We start from the raw sequence: 19,456 nt of genomic DNA on the forward strand, positions 1-19,456 counted from the left end.
GTGAAAGCAAGTGGCTGAAAACCAAATGCAGTTAGGAAAAAAAAAAAAATAATAAAGGCCCCAAATGAAATTTCTCCTGATTTTAGTGATTGAATCAGGTACAGCTCTTCAGAGCTTGCTAATTCCAAAAGAACAAGGATATTTAACAGCTGCCATTTGAAAACATTGCTTTGACTTCTGGCAGCCTAAATAATTTTTTCTTTAATTGAATATACGTAGGGCCAGATTTTCAAAGGTATTTATGTGACTAAATTTACAGATTACCAAAACCACATGATCAGCCCAAATGTTTGTATCCTCTTTTGGAGGACAATTTTGTCCTGTGAACATCTCTTAATGGGTTTAAAGAAGACTGTTCTTGTTGTGTCATGTTCTTGGTGTACATCTCTGCATGATCACATTGAAATCTGGAGAAACACTAAAATGCCGGGGCTTGGGTTTTTCTTCCTTGGCATGGGACCTACGAGAGTTTTCCTGCTTCTTTGTGGGAAAGAAGAGTGGAAGACTACCACTTACTTACTCTTTGCACTTTCACTGTACAAGAGGAAGCAAAGGATTGCCTATGAGTATATGGATGCCTGTTATTCACTACACCTGACAGAACTAGCCAGAAATACGCAGACTGTAAATGGAAGAGCTGCCCTACAAATATTTAATGCCACACTTTGGTTTAGTCAAACCTACATTTTGAAATGCTTTGAGCAGTGTGTAGTGTATTCTTCAGTGCTGAGTTAGATGAAGCCTGGGCTCTCCAACCACACCTGAGCAGGTTATTTGCAAAGAGAGCACTTTAAGCTAACGCGCTGGGCTGTCAGCCAAAGCAACTGTCACAGTCTGTACAAATGCTCCACAATCTCACCTGCTATTACGGCAAAAACATGGCAAAGATGAGTAACCCTTTCTACTGCCCCAGTAAAATCTGGCAAAGCTCAGCTCCCAGTCACCTGTGTCTTCACAGGAGCTACATGAGGACTTGTGGGGTTGGATTACTTTGCTCTTGTGCTGCCATGAAATAAGGTTCTCTATGATCATCTTCCACTGAACTACGAGAGAATGAGCATGTCCTTCCAGGCACAGGAAGGAACCGCAGGATTGTTCTTGCTTTGAAAACACCCCACATAAGAGTACTAACTGTCCATCTCTGCGTCAAGACAGAAAACCATAAAACATGTCTAGAACTATGTCAGTGCTAATAATGTGCTTTCTTATCTGATACAGCAAGTGGTTTCTGGTGGCAGCCCACAGGAGGTGGAGATCCAAACTCAGCATGGAACAGATTCTTAGAATGGATGAGAAACACATTTGGACCTAAAGGTAAGAGAGTGAGACATACTCCAGAGCGTGGACACACCCAGTCAGCAATACCCTAACGTGACAGCTCCTGCATGAAGCAGAGCTGAGTGAACTGGGCAGAATTAACAGCACTGATCCTGGCTCCCTGCCCCATGCTTTTTGTGCACTGCAGGTGTTCCCCAGTGAGCCCCAGGAACTGGGGACACAGAAACACTGCACAGCCCATCCCTGCAGAGAGGCGGATGCAGCCTCAGATGTGAGAAGTTTACATTTTCTGTAATAAACAGATTGAGATGTTTGCCTGCCAATGTTTGCTTTCATTTTAGAAGATCCGCCGCAATTGCGACTGGCATCTGGTGGGGACAGATGTGCCGGAAGGGTTGAAGTTTACCACAGAGGCGAATGGGGGACAGTCTGTGATGATTACTTCAACATGAACAGTGCCAATGTTGTATGCAGACAACTTGGTTGTGGCCGTGCTGATTCTGTCTATGGATGGGCTTACTTTGGCCCTGGCAAAGGAAACATCCTCCTGGATGATGTGCGGTGTACAGGAACTGAATCTTACCTTTGGGACTGTCCGCACGCTGGCTGGAACAAAAATGACTGCGGACACAATGAAGATGTCAGTGTCATCTGTTCAGGTAAAAAAATATATAAATCTGTACTTAGAAAACTTTCTTTGGATTTTTCTGTCAACCGTAAAAATGAGGAACATTCAGAAATCAGACTGGAGCTGAACTGTGTGCAAGCAGAGGCTCCTTGTACTTAGGCTGAACCAAGTGATCAAGGAACACAAGGATGTTCTGTACAAAATACCAAGACCAGCAGCAACAAGCACTGAGTATGAATATGCTGAAAAGAAAATAGTCCAAGACACTTTAGTCAGCATCTTATTGTAGGCTCTTCCCAAAATAAGGCAGGCAAACAGTTAACTGGAGGTAGAAGTACTTCCAGAAGATGTAAACCAAGACATGTCTAAATTGAAAAAGTGTTTTAATTTTTTTGTCATAAACATAGCTGAAATCAACAATCGCATAGGTAGAAGCAACCTATTTTGAAGCAATAAAAATAACTCCACAGTAAATATCAATTTTTTGCTTTGTTCTGTGTTCACAGATGCAGTATCCCCCACGACTGCACCACCGGGTAAGGCAGCGTTTTTGAGACATAAATCCATTAGCACTTCACAGTATCCTTAAATGCTCAGAGACTAATTTTTAACTTGAAAAATCATATGATTAGAGTTCCTTGGCAGACAGTATCCTAGAAAGGTGCATGTTCCTAATTTTTCCTCATTACTAGTTATTCATCTATCCCAAAATTATTTTTGTTGTTTGGATTGCTCTTAGGAATTGTATTTGCCTTTCATCTGCAGGGAAAGTTAACATTCCAGCCAGACCCAGTACACTGCTAACAATTAGGAAAACTTAAAACAAGACTTTACACTCCAAGTATAAGCTTGTGACTCTTGTTTTTTCACCACCATGTGCCTGAAATAATGGAATAATGGAAATAGGAAATCTTAAAATATAGGTGCCACCCATGTTTCTCATGATTTTTTATTTATTTTTTTTAAAGTGTTGAGTTAATCATTAATGAACTTTGTGGTGCACAAAGAAGTGGGCACTAAAATGCAGTTCTCAACCATTTGCCCAAAAGTGAAAGGCTGGTTCCCTAAATAATTTCTCCTCAAGATCTTTATCAGCAAAACCACATTGTAGTAGCACTGATCTATTGCCACATATTCTAAGCATCTACATCTGCCTTAACGGTACCACTGGCAAATATCTCAGAAGTTCATTTAGAACTGTCACTAATTGACAGCAATCACACTACCAGGTCTAGTGCGTTAGCCCACTGCTACACGAAACCTGACATTTGAGTTGTTTTACCAGTGTCTCAGTTCTCATGACCATTATCATAGTTCCCTAATAATTTATTTCCTCTATCTTCCAACATCCTTAGAGAATCCCCAAACTACAAGTTCATCACCAACAATTACCACAGACAGCACCGTAACCTCTACCACAGAACTGCCGACTTGTACTGGCAAAGGCAAGGGAAAAACTCAAGCTGTAAATGGCACCTGCAAAAATTTGGGGTAATATGCAATTTGAGAAGCATACAGGAGGAACACTTGGAATTCAGTAAAAATATTTCATTATCTAACCCTGTATGTAAGTAGCCTTGGAGGAGCCAATGGCCAACACCATCTTCATTTTCACAGGAAAATGTGTTTGGAAGGGAAACAAGTACATGATTAAGTCTACCTACAATATAATTATCAAGACTGTATGATGAGATCTGTACAATTGGATCATCTGAGGCACTCTTATCTGGATATTTTCTTCACCTTCAATTCTTTTAATAGTTTGCCCTAATATTTCCAGGTTCTGAAGTTAGTGAATAGGTGGAATGGCAATCAGGTGTGCTCATACCATGACAAGGGGTATACCAGTTTCATCAGTCTCCCAAATTCACTTTTAATTACTACTACATCAATTTATTATTACTAATTAGAAGATGTTCTTCTGAACCAATTAGCAAAAGCTAAAATCTGGTAAACTAACTTCCCTTTCCATGAAGCCCAAAGTACTAATGATTTCACTGAGCCCTGATATGGTTTTTATTTTACCTGGCCGTGATTCCATCTAGTAACATATTCCCTCACCCCTACCCATCTCTGCAGCTTCCTCCTCTGCACCCAGCCCAGACACAACAGGGACAGAGACACTGTCTGCTACAGTGACCGTGACAACCCTCGAGGAAGGTGAGGAGCACTTGTCTGCTACCACTCACTCAGCAAATGCCAAAAAAAAAAGAAAAGAAAAAAAAAAAAAAAGTAAAAATCTCTTTATTTCCCTAACAATGGCTACTTTGCATCTTTCCAAATGACCATTACACCTCTAGCAGTAAAAGAATACAGACAGAAGTAGCACAGGTATCTTCTGTCTGTAGAGTTACAGGTTAAGTGAAGGTGAGAGACTTTTTTCAGTAACAATAAAGGGCTACACATTGACTCGCTTCCCTGCTAAGCCCCAACCTGCTTACTGTCATCAAGGTTTCAGACCACGCGTTCACTCCTAATTGCTGCCTCTCTCTTCTTCTCCCTCTTTCCTCAACTTGCTCTTGGCCTCAGATCCATCTTCCACACCCACTGTTCTTGCAGAGGAAAGCACCACATTGGCCCCTGAAACCCCAACCACAGTTTTTGGAGGTAAGAATGGCCATTTTGCAAGTTATATCTAAAATAAACACTCTGTTAATTGTTGTTTTTTTTTTTTTTTTCAACTGGATTAAGAAGATGTGACCATATGAATCTGTAAAATAGTCACGGTAGCCAATGAAAATTAAATATTGCTGTGAAGGAGCAACCCTCTATTTAACATCTTCACTTAAAAAATATGAAACTGTCAGATACAGTAGAAATATATGCATTTAATTATTAATTTCCCTGAGCTTGTAGCTATAAATACTACAGGTATAGTTTTGTAAAGCAGAAGTGTCCAGATCATTGTGATTTTGTGTGCGAGTTTCATAAAAGCTCCAGAACCATTAAGGAGCACAGCCAAACATTTGAATTCACCTCCTGAGTTGGACCTCTGCCTTTCCAGCTATTTAGCACACTGATAACACAGCTTTTAATCGAGCCTGAGATCTAGAGTCCCTAATTCTTCAAAGCACACATCTGCCTTTAATTGCTGCTGGCAGACATTTAATTTCGCATCCTTCTGATAGCCTCCTTTGCTTGCACAGGTTCCTCCTTTGCTTCCACTGCCATTACAGAAGAAGACAGGACATCAGAAACCCTGACCACACCAAAGGAAGGTAACGGGCATTTTCACCACCTGCAGCATGTTAGAAAAATGCTGAATTAATATCTGGATGCAAGCTTTGGTTATGAGGGGAGATCAGAGGACATGCCAAGAAATATTGCACAATCAGCATCTCTCAGTGCCACCAATGGTTGTCTCTGAATCCCATTTGCTTGGTGCCAACCCCTGGCTTTCTGGCAGCACGGGCAGGCTGCCACTAGCACTCAGACCACAACTCCAATAAGGAGCTGCAAATGTTACTTGCAAATCTCACTTCAAGTGAAGCTGAATGGTGCAGAATTTAAATTTTGGACTTCATAATGAAGTAGATAAAACACGCTGTGTTGCCGCACTGGGAAGCTATTACTGTTGTATATATATATATATATATATATATATATGTATGTTACTGCCAAGTTACAACACCCATTTCTGGTTTTGCTTATCACACTCCTTTTGCTTTCCTCACTCCCAGTGAGAAAAGTCTGAAACTTTCCTGACACTTGTAATGCAAAGTTTTTACATGAAGACCCATTTCTGAGCCATATGTGTGGATTTGGATGACAGATAATATACAGACACCCTTTTCTACAAAGTCTGAAACCAATTAAATTCATCAGCAGCTGAGTTCAGCCATTCTGCCTTACCTGAATGCTCTCTTTCTCTCCTTTCCTCATTTCTTCCTTCTTGTCACGACCTCCGAAAACACGACAGAAGCATCAACAGCACCAACCCCACCTACAACAGGCAGTGCTACCTCGGTTCCAGAAATCCCTTCCACAGCTCCTGAAGGTAAAAACAGGCACTATGCTATAAAATCTAAGAATAGCATTTAAGTTCCTGTTTAAATTAGATTACATAAGCTAACTCATAACACCAAACTTCAGCTCCAGTTTCTATCATGGATTGATGTTTCACTCCACTAATGAATTCCTTAAATTTAACAGTCCCTTCAACACCCACATATTCCTCCTTTGCAACCCCTTCAGGTGATTCCATCTAGTAACATATTCCCTCACCCCTGCCCATCTCTGCAGCTTCCTCCTCTGCACCCAGCCCAGACACAACAGGGACAGAGACACTGTCTGCTACAGTGACCGTGACAACCCTCGAGGAAGGTGAGGAGCACTTGTCTGCTACCACTCACTCAGGAAATGCCAAAAAAAAAGAAAAGAAAAAAAAAAGTGAAAATCTCTTTCTTTATTTCCCTAACAATGGCTACTTTGCATCTTTCCAAATGACCATTGCACCTCTAGCAGTAAAAGAACACAGACAGAAACAGCACAGGTATCTTCTGTCTTTAGAGATAAAGGTTAAATGAAGGTGAGAGACTTTTTTCAGTAACAATAAAGGGCTACACATTGACTTGCTTCCCTGCTAAGCCCCAACCTGCTTACTTTCATCAAGATTTCAGACCACGCATTCACTCCTAATTGCTGCCTCTCTTCTTCTCCCTCTTTCCTCAACTTGCTCTTGGCCTCAGATCCATCTTCCGCACCCACTGTTCTTGCAGAGGAAAGCACCACATTGGCCCCTGAAACCCCAACCACAGTTTTTGAAGGTAAGAATGGCCATTTTGCAAGTTATATCTAAAACAAACTCAACTCTTTAATGATCCCCATGTTTATACCTGTGTATTCCTTCTGTGCAAACACTTCAGTGAATGATGAGACTGAGACAGTATCTATAGCAAGAATCCTGAGTAAATTCAGCTTGTAAAACCAAGGATGGAGTTGGATGGTGTAGTACCAAGATCAGTTTTGAGTCTAGGTGAGCTCAGGTAAAGACATATTGCATGGAAAATATGTGCACTGAAGTTTTCATAAAGAGGGATAAGAACATGCTATTTCATTCTCCAGTAGCCAAGAAGCTTAAAAATCCCAAGCTTTAATATTTATTTATCATAGTATTATGTGATGCTATATAGGGACTCAGACTGAAGTACAAAAGAAAATTACAGATTTGTTCACTGAAAAAAAAACTTCTTGTACTTTCACACATTTCTACAAAAATGATGAATCCTGATTGTTTTAATTAAAAAATGATTTCTGGTTTATATTCACATTTTGTCACTGTTGCTCATAGTTCCTACTGTTGTTTTTTTTTTTTCCCTCAAAGCTTCAACTGATGATTCTACCACAGAACTGGATGACTTGATCACATCTGCCCCAGTCACAGAGACTGGTGAGCCAACCACAACTCCAGCATTACCCTCTACAACAAATGAAGGTAAGGAACAGTCAGACACAAGCTGTCTGCCTTGCATGGTTCAGGAGCAAAAGCATCTCCTAGGTGCAAGAGGATGCAGCTAAGAGACAATCCCATGCAAACCAGGATTGCTTGTCCCATTCTTATACTCCCCCTCAGCATCTGTTGGAGGTCTCTCTTGGGGATGGGAAATTGACTTATGTGGGGCTTTGGTCCCCATATAAATGCTGATCACACTGCAAGGTGTGTGCGTATGTCCCACCTTTTCTCCATTCTCTTTGTTGGGGCAAATCTTATTCTGGCATCTGTTTTTTTAAGATGCTTTGTAAGCTTTTGAAGAATGAGCTGTTTTAATGAGTCTACGAAATAATTCATTAAGTTTTACAAACCTTAAAGCCAGAGTTTCACCAGATAGGGCCATTTTGCATCAGCCATCAGCTGGGGGGGGGCCTTTCTACCCACTACGTCTGATGAAGAAGAAATTGATAGCAACAGTAGGCTTTAAACTCCTAAGCAAATCTCTATTGGGGAAGATGAATATGTACGCTTTGCCTCTGGGCTTGACAGATGTTTTCAAGACACAGGAAAAATGTGTAGAACACTACATTTGATGTTCTTTTGTTGATAGAAATCTTCTGTAGTGCCTACAGTTGCTGTTTTAGCTCTCTGCAGATTCCAGGGGGAAATTCATGGCAATCCTCTTTAGAGTCCTCTTCTGAATATTGAAAGACACTTCCCATATAAACTAAATTCAGCTCTTTAAACTTAGAGCTCATGATTTTCAAGCCTATTACATTTCTTAAATCCAAGTTCTCCCTGTTACCACTTTCTTAAATGTACAATCACCAAATGAGCAGCTGAGGGCTCATTAGTGCCAAGGAGGATAAGTAGACCTAGTGTATCACTCTGAGAGCAAGCTGAGATTGGACTCACTGCAGTGCCAACACTGTTGACTTCCAGTCTTTCCATGGCCCTTCTGTGCCAGCTAAGAGGATGATTTTGCCTTTGTGCCTCGGTTTTCTCTTTGCAATGAGCAGTGCATTGCATCTGTCTGTGCTGAAGTTCAACTTGCTGACTTTTGACATTTACTCCGTTTATGAAGATCATTTTGAATTCTCATCCTGTCCTCCAGAGAGCGCACAAATCTTGCCTTTCCTTCTGTCACTCTATCTGTCCTGTTCCAAAGTGTCAGTGTTAATGGCTGAGGTTTTCATTACAGTACAGTAGCTGCGGCTGGCTATTTAACACCCATACCATCTGTTAGCTCAAGATGCTGCATAACACGACAAACAATTACTGAGGCAACTGATAATTCTTCTCTTCATAACCTTTTATAGAGCTTCTTTTCTTCTACAGCTTTATCTATGTTCTCTAAAGATCAGAGCTGTGTCTCAATACCAGTGGCAGCAGGTCTAGGAAATGTAGTACAAATCTGCTTAATGCTCCACCCATCAACCTTATTTTTAACAATACATTCATCTTCAAGATCTAGGGTCTATCCACCCTATTTTCTACAAATGTTAATTGTCTTAGATATTAACTGACAAATATTTAGTACAGCAAAGGAGAAATTTAAGTCAGTGTTTCTCTACCTTTTTGCTGCCAGTCATTCCAATTTCAGAAGGATAGAAAACAAAACTTTCTTGCTTTAAAGAATATTTTACAGAGCTTTGACCAGATTTTGCTGCCTGCCTTACATGTTCAGACTGGGACCTATTCCAGATGAATGAAAAGAAGTTTGCAGTTAGCACACAGCAGTGAAACTGAGAAATGAACGTGGTCCCTCAGGATTTACTTTTATCTTCTTGGCTTTCAGAAGCTGAATGTGAATTTCTTCTTAAATGACTGATCAGTTGACTACAATACAGGTTTAAGGAACCTAATATGAGGTGTATATATGGTTTTCCAAGAATACCTTCATTACTACTTTTAAGTGCTATGCTTATGCCTATTCAACCATGCATTTGAGCAAACAATTTCATCCTATTTATGCACACTGTGTTTAACAAGGAAGCTGTTTGATGGTTAAAGTGAAAAAGTGCCCTCTTTAGCTGTAACTATCAATCTCATTACTTTTACTTGCACCAACCATAGATAAACGGCTCTTTGGGTTAATGGCTCAGGGAAACTGAGTGCTTACTATTTCTTTTGATTATATTTTACACTTACCTAAGCATAAAACACTGACTTTGAAGAGAAGCAAATATCTAATGCTTTCTTTTATTCATTTGCTGAAAGCAGAAAGTTGCCTTTCATCTATCTAGACACACCCACAAGAATGCATTAACAATTCTTTGGGCTGCTACTTAATCGGTCCTTTATTTCGGATTGACATTCATATTTCAGATTAGTGAAATACTTCATTTACTTAGTAAGTCTAATTCAGAGGTTGCCTCCCCCTCAGTATAACTATTTTTAATATCAGCTGAATCACAATGAATTTATTACTGCCTGTAATCTAAGTCAAGATCTGGATATATATTTTCTAATCTGCCTTTTTCTCACTCCTCCCACCTAGCCCTAGATAGCTAATGAAGTACAGTTCTTAAACTTATGTAACACCTTTCACTATCGCTAGTGACTACACAACACCTGGTTCAACAAATTAATTAGTTATCTTTTGTCTCAATTATTTTCTTATCCCTGAAATCATATTTGGCAGTCTCATAGAAGTTCAGACCTTGATCTTGGGAAGAGAGCCAAGAATATTGCTGCTGACATTTCTTTACAGCCAACTTTTGCAGAAGGAAATGATAAGCATGGTACTCAGATGGAAGGAGCTTTGATCATGGTCAGCAAAAAGGAATTAAGGGCAAAGAGAGTCCTTGGAAACATGGCACTCATTCTGAATGGATGTGCATTAGTTGGTTACAAATGACTGCCAGGTGACAGCAAAATGTCCCGAAATGAAAACCTTGTAATCACAGACCAACCAAGAAGTAAGACAGCTGTGTGTACTTGGTACAGTTTATGATGGCAACAAACTCAGAGGAACTCAATTATGTTGTCGGCAGAGTCTCTGATTTCTTTCTCTGAAAGAAAAATACACTCCAGACCCATAAAACTAATTTGGAACTTCAGATCTCTAAAAGCCTTTCCCTCTGAAAGTGAGATAAATGTGTGGGTTATTCCATAAGTACCCAGCTCTCAGAAATGAGCCTGATCTGTAGAAATAGCTCTGCTACTATTCCTGGGAAATGATGCTGTGCCAACCATCTGTTATGCCAGAGTGAAAAGAAGCTGAATCAGGCATTATTTAAAGAAGATGGGGGGGAAAATGTAAAAAGAAACAAAAAAAAAAAAAAAAAAAGGGAAAGAAAAAAACACATAGCCTTCAGGTTGCAAGGTATCTCAGGAAAAGCTTGGCTCTGGGTAGTTGTGTTAATTGTTTAGACAGAACTACTATATAGGTGAGAAAGATGGTAAATAAAAAGTAGAAATCCTTCTACTTTGCCAGTCGTAGGGATGAGGATCATTTCCCCCAGAGATCAGCGTGTTGTGGAAGATGACTTTGTCCATGCCCGTCAGATATTGCATATAGTATCAACCAGTGGAAAAACAGGTTCAAGAATTTATAACATCAGCCCTAAAAGAGAGCTGAGGTTCAGGGGAGGATCCTCTGTGGCAGCAGATTACTCTGTGGGCTACCCGCTCCTGTCTTCACCGCGGTGCTGGCTGGCCTGAAGACGGGCTTTGGCACAGCCTAGGATAAATGGCAGCAATGTGTAGTGTTCTTCCTCCACAGCAGCTGCTTCAGCTCAGTCCCTGCGACTCGCAGACGGCGACAGCAGGTGCTCGGGCCGTGTCGAGCTCTATTACAACGGCAGCTGGGGCACGGTGTGCGACGATGGCTGGGACCTAGCGGACGCCAAGGTCGTGTGCCGGCAGCTGGGCTGTGGGGAAGCTCTGCTGGCCGTGCCCGAGGCCCAGTTTGGGCAGGGCTCCGGGAACATACTCCTTGACGAAGTGCAGTGCGGAGGGAGCGAAAGCAGCCTGTGGGAGTGCTCTCACAGAGGGATAGCAGTACACAACTGTCAGCCGAAAGAAGACGCCAGCGTCATTTGCGCAGGTACACGGGCACGTGTCAGTGCTGATTTCCCATGTGAACGATGACAAGTAGTAAATCAAGTTTCCTCTTCTTGGATTTGGCAGGAAGTTATTCTTAGCAACTTTCTATAGGAGTCTTTCAAGTCAGTTCCCAGTTTTCCAGCAATTCTGTTCTGACTGGAGACATGCGCAGCTGGAGAGCCCAGAAAGCGTACTGGGAACCTGGGGAAATGGCACTGGGAGGAAGCGAGAGGAGTGAGGAGGAAGAAAAGATAAAGAATTTGCTGTAAATTCTCTCCAAAAGAACTGGTTTCCAGTTTGTGCCATTCAATCCCTGGCAAGAAAATGGCCATATGCCTACTGGACTTCACAAGAGAGATACTCTGACACTATTTACTTTAATATTATTATAAAACAAGTGGCCTTGGCAGTCCTACCCTACCTCCCTCTAGCAGAGGTTGAGTCCAAGCTGTGCAAGTGTCTGATTTCTAGCCGTGCTCTGACAAAACAGAAGTGAGACCATTTCTGAAATGTTTCTCCTGCTCTACTTTTATTAAAGAGAGAGTTTATCAGTAAAGACCTCAAGTGGAGTTAAACAACCCAGGAAAATATGTGTCTTTTGGGTGAGGATGTCCCACACCTAAATTAAAGTGTCCCACACAACTGAATATTACATCTGCAGGATAACTGCAACCATTAACACCCAGACCCAGTCATTGCTGACATTTTAAAAAGGGTTTGTTCATCTCCCTTTTGTGATGATGCTCCCAGAGGTGAAGGGATTGCTCCACGTCACTACTGCTTTCCTTTATTGTAACTGAAGGATGTCATATTACATTCCATTGTAACTGAAGAATGTTATCAAACATCCTCTGTAGCAAGACCAGAAATTCATTCTTCTGTTTCCTTTTCCAGAGCCAGTTACTCCCACAGGCCCGACAGAGCCCGTCCCATCTGGTGAGTTCTCCCTAGGCAGATCTTTCAAAGTTTTCATGTCTGACATACTGCATATGGTTACTTGGCTGTCACTATGTGGTAAATGCATCTGCCAGTTTTTGAGGCTGCTGAGTGACCATGAATTCCCTTCTCCTTTTCCAAGAGATGTCCCTGAGACTGGTGAATGGAGACAATGAGTGCTCAGGGCACCTTGAAATCTTTCACAACGGGTGATGGGGAACTGTCTGTGATGATAACTGGGATATAAGAAATGCCAGGGTTGTGTGCAGAGAGATGGGATGTGGTGATGCTCTCTTAGCCAAAATTAATGCCTTTTTTGGGGAAGGCACAGGAGATATTCTCCTGGACAACGTGAAATGCACAGGGAACAAGTCCTCCCTGGAGCAGTGCTCCCACAGGGGGCTGGGCACACACGACTGCTTCCACAAGGAAGATGCTGGTGTTATCTGTGCAGGTACACACCTTCTCCACTTTATTTTATGTGAATCAAGTTTCCTAAGACATGCATGAAAGTGCGCATGGATGAAAAGAGGAGCCTGGTGCAAGGCTGGAGCTGTGAATGAGCATCCCTGGCTGTGGCCCCATGGGCATAAGTCAGACCGGTCCCCCTGAGCTGCAGGTGACCTGGAGCCATCCTCTCCTTCCCACAAGGGGTTCCTCTACTGGAGGGTCATGCAAGCAGAAAGGGAAGAGCAGAGCTAGAGATGTTTCTTTCCAGAGATGCCCACAGGTAGGTGTTGGCAGCCCAACCTGGAACTTGTCTCTGGAACAAAGACTATTTGGGCCTAAAATTGCTTGTTTCAGACTTGCAGCTTTGTAAACATGTTTTCTTCTAATTCTTTCTCTCCTGGGAATGCACTCCTATTTCATGATTTCATACTCACATTTAAAGAGATGGCATCTGCATCACATGAACTTATGGAAAACAGAGCTCACACTGAGCTTATGTCCTGTTAGCTGAGGATGCAGAAGGAAATTGTTTTGGTGGAGAATCTGACACTGCATAAACATGATGTGTCTGGTACTAGACATTAGTGTAGGCTGGCAGGCCACTGAATCATTTTGGACTTAGATGTTTCTGTCTAAGATAGACTGAGGTCCTCTAGGGAAATGACATTCATGCTGTGCTGTTGTATTGCACTACAGTGATATAACAAATAACAGGATAGCCTCGAGACTTACAGTGCTGAAGAAATGAATAAGGCTTCTACTACCACTCTGAAAAGGCACATATTTTGACTCTGATTTTATTTTTGGTAAATATTCTCCTCTCCCCTTTTACTGCTACCACACATTGCTCTTAATTGATGGTTACTGAGAAACACTTGTAATGAATCTCTGATGTGCTGCACACAAGCTGCAAGCAACAGAAGCCTTTAACAAGGAGAAATCAAGTTCAGATTCTCAGCCCACACTCCTAATCCACTCAGCCCTGCTCGGCCCTCTGTAGTTTGCAAGCTGAAAATGATTTCTCCTTGGAGGTATCAAGGGGCTTTACTGTTTCCTAACTAACCATCTCAAGCTAGATGTAACTTATTTTATTTGAAACCAGTCCTGGCTGGCACACCTCCCAGGCTTTTGTTGGCCCTGATAAACACTGCAGTGGTGGGGCTGCTCCCCTGCAAACAGCAATTCATACCACATTTCAGCCTGGGTGAGGAGTCAGGACAGAAACACTGCCTGTCCCTCCCAAATCTGCATCGCTGCTCCTCTCCTGGCAAAGGTCTGCAGTGTGGGGTGGCAGAAATGGAGGCAGGAACACCAACCTGCAGGCTTCTCCAGGTTGTGGTTTGGGGAAGAGCCCTGACCGTACTGCTGCTTGTCTGAACCCTTAACTGAAAACATTGATCTGCCTTTCTTTTTTTTTTATTATTTTTATTTTTTATTTTCTCTCCCAACAGTCCCTCTGGAGCCTACCACACCTGAAACAACAGGTAGGGAGCACTGCACCGCTAGCTTATTCACCTCAGGCTTAGTTCAACATTATTTCTCCCATCGTGGAGTGCTGATTCCCTGTAAGCTCAACACTGCTTGGTGGTGAGAAAGCCCTTACACACTGTTAGCCCCCAGAAGCTCACAGCACGCAGGTGAGTGGGCACACAAACTCCTGATGCTGTCGCAGTGGTTGTGATGAGCAGGGAGAGGTGTCCCACAACACTGAGCTCTTTGAACTCTGTAGGAGTACACACACCCCATGCACGACTTTCACCTACCCTGAAGGGCAGTGAAAAGGCCACAAGCTGTGTTAAACAGATAACAAATTATGGGATAATGTAAACATCTATAATGTAGCTGGAATGGGGGTCTGATTAAACCAGGCCTACTGGCACCTTAATGTTAATTTTGCTTTGGTTTGACAGTCTTTGGTTTGCTCACACAGTAATGGAAAGACTACTAAAGCCTGGCTTTTGCTTTCTCTTTGGCAGCCCCAGCTGAGACCACTGTGGCCGAAACACCAGGTATTTATTCCTGATCATAGACCCTACAGCCGAGCGTGGCTGTGCCCCGGCTGCAGCAGCCTCCCCCAGCAGTGTGCAGCCACCCTCCAAAGGGGGACGCAAGTTCCTCCTGCCTGTCAGACCTATGGCAGTTCCTAACCAGCACTTGTGCTCTCTTGCATGCCTCTCCAGCCCCTGCCGAAACCACCACGCCTCCAGTACCAGGTACTGAACGCTTTATTCTGTCTGGAATTGGTGCCAGGATGAAGCCTGGCAGAACGCTGCTGATTCCCTCCACAGCAGCAGCCTTTTCTTTGCTCGTGCAGTAATGGGAAAATGGCTAAAGCCTGGCTTTTGCTTTCTCTTTGGCAGCCCCAACGGAGACCACTGTGGCCGAAACACCAGGTATTTATTCCTGCTCATAGACCCTACAGCTGAGTGGTTGTGCCCCGGCTGCAGCAGCCTCCCCTGGGGCTGCAAGCATCCACCCTCCAAACAGGAGCCTGTGCCTCCACTGTGGTGTGGGTTCCTCCTGCCTCTCCAGCCCATGGCAGCTCCTAACTGGCACTTGTGTTCTCTTCCTTGCCTCACCAGTCCCTGCTGAAACCACCACACCTCCAGCACCAGGTACTGACCACTTTATTCTGTGAGGAATTGGTGCCAGCATTCAGCCTGGCAGAACGCTGCTGATTCCCTCCACAAGCAGCAACCTTTTCTTTGCTCGTGCAGTAGTGGGAAAATGGCTGAAGCCTGGCTTTTGCTTTCTCTTTGGCAGTTCCGACCGAGTCCCCAGCAGCAGAAACATCAGGTACTTGTTGGTGCTCGTTTCCAGCAGCCCGGTGAGCAGCGGCGCTGCCTGGCCGTGCAGCGTGGACAGAGCTCCTGGAGCTGAGGACCAGGCACTGCAAATGGGTGGAGGAAAACTGAGGCACAGGGATGGTGCTTGGGGACCATGGAGTGTCCTCAGGCAAAAAATGTTAGGAATCCTTGGCCTACCTCATGTGGGTACACATTTATTATTTCTCATGCGAATGATGAATTTATTTAGGATTCAGACAATGTTTTCTTTCATATTTTCTTTTCTCATGGTAACGATCTCCTCAACTTCATCAGTCCTTCAAATTCCTGTAGACAGAGGCATTACCACTTGTAAATTGTGCAGTGTTATTCCAGTTTAAGTGCTTAGTCAGCTGATTGTGGTCTGACAATGCTTCCCACCTCATGCCTAGAAAGTCAGCCTCATGCACTTGCTAAAGTTGCATCCCCACTGGAAACTGAGTCAGTGAGAATTTCTGGTATTTTCAGTGGTATTTGTTTTGAATCTTAGATAGAGTTTTTGACAATGGGATTTAACTTTTGAAGAAAGTTGAATTTCAGGTTCTGCTCAGACATTGCAAATATCATGCCTCAAATGCTCAGAGGACAGACTAAGGTCTTGTTTTTAAGTCTGGCCCTATCAGCCTCACATTACTAAAAGACTGCATCAGTAAATTAACTCTGTTTTTCTGGTGACATACAAAAAACTGAACTTCTGATAAAAAGTCTTCATTTGAGCATGGAGTCATCTGCCTAAACAAATGAATAAGCCGAATTAAATCTTGTTCCTGTTATTGCTAGTAATATGTCATCATTCAAGCCTGCATGCTTTTCTTAACATGAGTTTTTTGTCCATGACAGCTCTGTTCTTCAGCTCTGTTGATATTAATATTTTCTAGTCTGACTGCATTCAGCTGATTACAGTGGATATTAACTGATTACATACAAGCGCATATTTTCATCATTCCCTCTCACTTATTTTCTTTTTTTTTTTTTTTTTCATTAAAAGCTCCTCCAAAATCAAGGCCAGCACCTATAAGCCAAGGTAGGGCCTTCTCCTTTCTTCCTCCTTTTAATGATTTTCCCTCATCAGTGCCCTGCACGCTGGGCAAGATGCGAGCTGGAGAGGGCTGGCAGCTTATGGCAGGCAGCATCTAAGATGTAGAGCAGGGGCTTGCCTGAGCAGGACAAGCTGGCCTACATCTGCAACGTTTATGGAAAAAAAGACATTTGAAACACCTGCCCATGGATTGCCAGGCTGCTGGCCAGGTGTGGCAGCAGGGACCTCGAAAGCAAAGCAGCAGCTCAGGGGTTGTCGTGGCGAGCTCACTGTGTCCTGCAGAATTGCTGACGTGTGTGACCTCAGGGTTAGCTGTAGGAGGGAGTGATAAGCTATGGCACCAGTGAAGAAAGAGAGGAATTCATTTTCTCTCCACTCAGCTGTTTTCTCCAGCTGAGTCAGCAAAGCCCACATCTGCAGTTGTGAAGCACACTGGTATTTAATGCATGCTGCATATTAATGTATACTAAAATCTGGTTTATTAACATTAAATTTCTTATCTTCCAGCAACCCTCACCTGTCTGCCTAATTACATGCGGGCCATCATCAGGAGATCCTACCTCAGCTCCCGAGGGTACCTCGCAGGGAGCGTCCACCTGCAAGACCCCAGGTGCAGGCCTGTGATCACCGACTCCTACGTCACCTTCCGCATACCGTACAACGGCTGTGGCACAAGGAGGCTGGTGAGAAAGTCTAGCCTTGAAATTATCACATGCAAAGATGGTGCCAAAGTTATTTATGAACAAAACTTTCCCTCAGCTGTGAGGCCAAGGTTGGCCAGCAGGGCCAGGCCCTGCTATCCCTCAGCTCCCCCAGCTTCCCAGTGGCATTCAGGAAAATGGTTCTGATCTAAACTCACTAATATTTTAACAGATAACGCGTGAAGCCATCACTTATTCCAACACAGTGGAAGGATCCATGTCTGGCAACCTCTACAGCAGAAATAGGAACTCGCTGCTGAACCTCGCCTGCAGAATATACAGCAACCCCGGTTTCAATGCTCGACCCAGCATTAGAGAGTCTCCGTACCAGCAAACTCCATCTGGACGATTTGTTGTCAGGTTTACCTTTTATGATTCACCGTCTTTTTCCAATGTAGTGAGGGCTCCACCATACTACGTTCTGCCAAGCCGGGATTTGTTTGTTCGTGCTACCCTCTACGGCGCAGAGCCGAATCTGATGCTGTTCGCAGACACGTGTGTGGTCTCTCCAAATCCTTATGACTTTACAACTGTGGCATCTGATATAATAAGAAATGGGTAAGGAAAATATCTCAACAACTATTTCCAAATAATTTCTTGCATGTGAATGAGGTGATAAGGTCAATAAGAAATACATATAACACAAATCCACAGTTCTGTAGCACTTTTGAGTTATCCATTAGCAAGAATGTCTTGTTAGACATTGGAACGGGCTGCCCAGGGAAGTGGTGGAGTCACCATCCCTGGAGGTCTTTAAAAGACGTTTAGATGTTGAACTTAGGGATATGGTTTAGAGGAGGACTGTTAGTGTTAGGTCAGAGGTTGGACTCAATGATCCTGAGGTCTCTTCCAACCTAGAAATTCTGTGATTCTGTGACGAAGCAGCTAGATTTTAAATGAACTACCTATTAGGATGGACACTTTTGTTTAGTGGCATTTTACATTTAATTCACTGTTATATTCTGCCAGGGAAGAGAAATCAGTATAAATTTTAAGAAGGTATTTCACAAATTATATTTTAAAACATATTAATTTAGACAAGGATAAACCTCCTCATTTAAGTGGTTTTGTTTGTTTTGGGATATGGGTATGTTCCTTTACAGTTCTTAGGAAGTTTAAGGTTAAAATAAAAAATGACTTTGGAAAGATAATAGGGTGCACAGGTCTTGCTCATATATTTAAAATCTCATCCAATGTTTTACATTTATATGTCTACGTATGTGTGTGATATTTATATATGTAGCATTACATATTATATACCAACTTACATATATAAATTCCATATAACTCCACCTGTGGTCAGGAGTTCTGGGCTGTGAATTGTGATTAACTTCACAGTTTAAAAATTCTGAATGCAAATTGCTTCTAAATGATAAAAATGACACAGTAACAATGTCACAATTTTTATATGATAATTGTATTTTTGTTTTTCCTTTTTTCTTTTCTCAGGTGTGTAAGAGACCCAACTTATAGGAGCTACTATTCACCAGACAGGAGGATTGTCCAGTTCAAATTCAGAGCCCCCAGCTTTATCGGCAGATACTCATCCGTTTACCTGCAGTGCAAAATGACAGTGTGCAACAGATACAATTATTCCTCCCGATGCTACCAGGGCTGCATAAGGAGAAACAAAAGAAGCACAAGTGACAGCGATGAAGACGTCGTTGTTGTGGTCTCCAGATTACAGTAGCGCCAATAATGCTTCTTCTAATTATAATATCATGTTGATCACTTACATACATGATCAGTATGTTGCACACCTGCTAATAAATTCTAAAAGTAAATTTTAATAGGGGGCGTAAATCTAAAGGTATTGTAATCTTAACTGTACTTGTGTTTCTTAATTTCAGATATTTTTATCTATATTCCAGATCTGTAAAAGCCTAAGCTTCAGTAAAAACTCTCCGTGACAAAGTGTAATTGGATCAGCTGGCTGATTTTTCTCATCAAAGCTGTTTTCCTCTTACTGTTCTTACAGTTCTCCCCATTGTACTGAATAGCTCAAATACTTAGCATTCAGGAATGATTAACCTGCCTTACAGATGTAAGCAGCTGTGCTGCTTTCTGAGCTCAAGGAGAGACCTAAATCACAGGATAAGAATCCCTTGCAACCAATAA

The 19,456-nt window shown here is 42.5% G+C and overlaps 1 protein-coding gene across 1 annotated transcript in view; it reads left to right on the forward strand.

Moving 5' to 3' along the window:
* DMBT1 (deleted in malignant brain tumors 1) overlaps nucleotides 1-19,456 on the forward strand; it is an 80,930-nt gene that overhangs the window by 51,898 nt on the left and 9,576 nt on the right. Inside the window, exons 37-60 of the mRNA XM_068688786.1 lie at nucleotides 1,219-1,314; nucleotides 1,620-1,937; nucleotides 2,413-2,442; nucleotides 3,262-3,351; nucleotides 3,986-4,066; nucleotides 4,436-4,513; nucleotides 5,053-5,124; nucleotides 5,826-5,903; nucleotides 6,149-6,229; nucleotides 6,595-6,672; nucleotides 7,230-7,340; nucleotides 11,065-11,388; nucleotides 12,282-12,323; nucleotides 14,225-14,257; nucleotides 14,750-14,782; nucleotides 14,954-14,986; nucleotides 15,134-15,166; nucleotides 15,356-15,388; nucleotides 15,537-15,569; nucleotides 16,587-16,622; nucleotides 17,145-17,320; nucleotides 17,511-17,896; nucleotides 18,788-19,024; nucleotides 19,317-19,327. Coding sequence (XP_068544887.1) covers nucleotides 1,219-1,314; nucleotides 1,620-1,937; nucleotides 2,413-2,442; nucleotides 3,262-3,351; nucleotides 3,986-4,066; nucleotides 4,436-4,513; nucleotides 5,053-5,124; nucleotides 5,826-5,903; nucleotides 6,149-6,229; nucleotides 6,595-6,672; nucleotides 7,230-7,340; nucleotides 11,065-11,388; nucleotides 12,282-12,323; nucleotides 14,225-14,257; nucleotides 14,750-14,782; nucleotides 14,954-14,986; nucleotides 15,134-15,166; nucleotides 15,356-15,388; nucleotides 15,537-15,569; nucleotides 16,587-16,622; nucleotides 17,145-17,320; nucleotides 17,511-17,896; nucleotides 18,788-19,024; nucleotides 19,317-19,327 — 2,523 coding nt within the window. The remainder of the gene's footprint in view (nucleotides 1-1,218; nucleotides 1,315-1,619; nucleotides 1,938-2,412; nucleotides 2,443-3,261; nucleotides 3,352-3,985; nucleotides 4,067-4,435; nucleotides 4,514-5,052; nucleotides 5,125-5,825; nucleotides 5,904-6,148; nucleotides 6,230-6,594; nucleotides 6,673-7,229; nucleotides 7,341-11,064; nucleotides 11,389-12,281; nucleotides 12,324-14,224; nucleotides 14,258-14,749; nucleotides 14,783-14,953; nucleotides 14,987-15,133; nucleotides 15,167-15,355; nucleotides 15,389-15,536; nucleotides 15,570-16,586; nucleotides 16,623-17,144; nucleotides 17,321-17,510; nucleotides 17,897-18,787; nucleotides 19,025-19,316; nucleotides 19,328-19,456) is intronic.

This window comes from Anas acuta, chromosome 7 (assembly GCF_963932015.1).
Source record: "Anas acuta chromosome 7, bAnaAcu1.1, whole genome shotgun sequence".
Taxonomy (NCBI): Eukaryota; Metazoa; Chordata; class Aves; order Anseriformes; family Anatidae; genus Anas; species Anas acuta.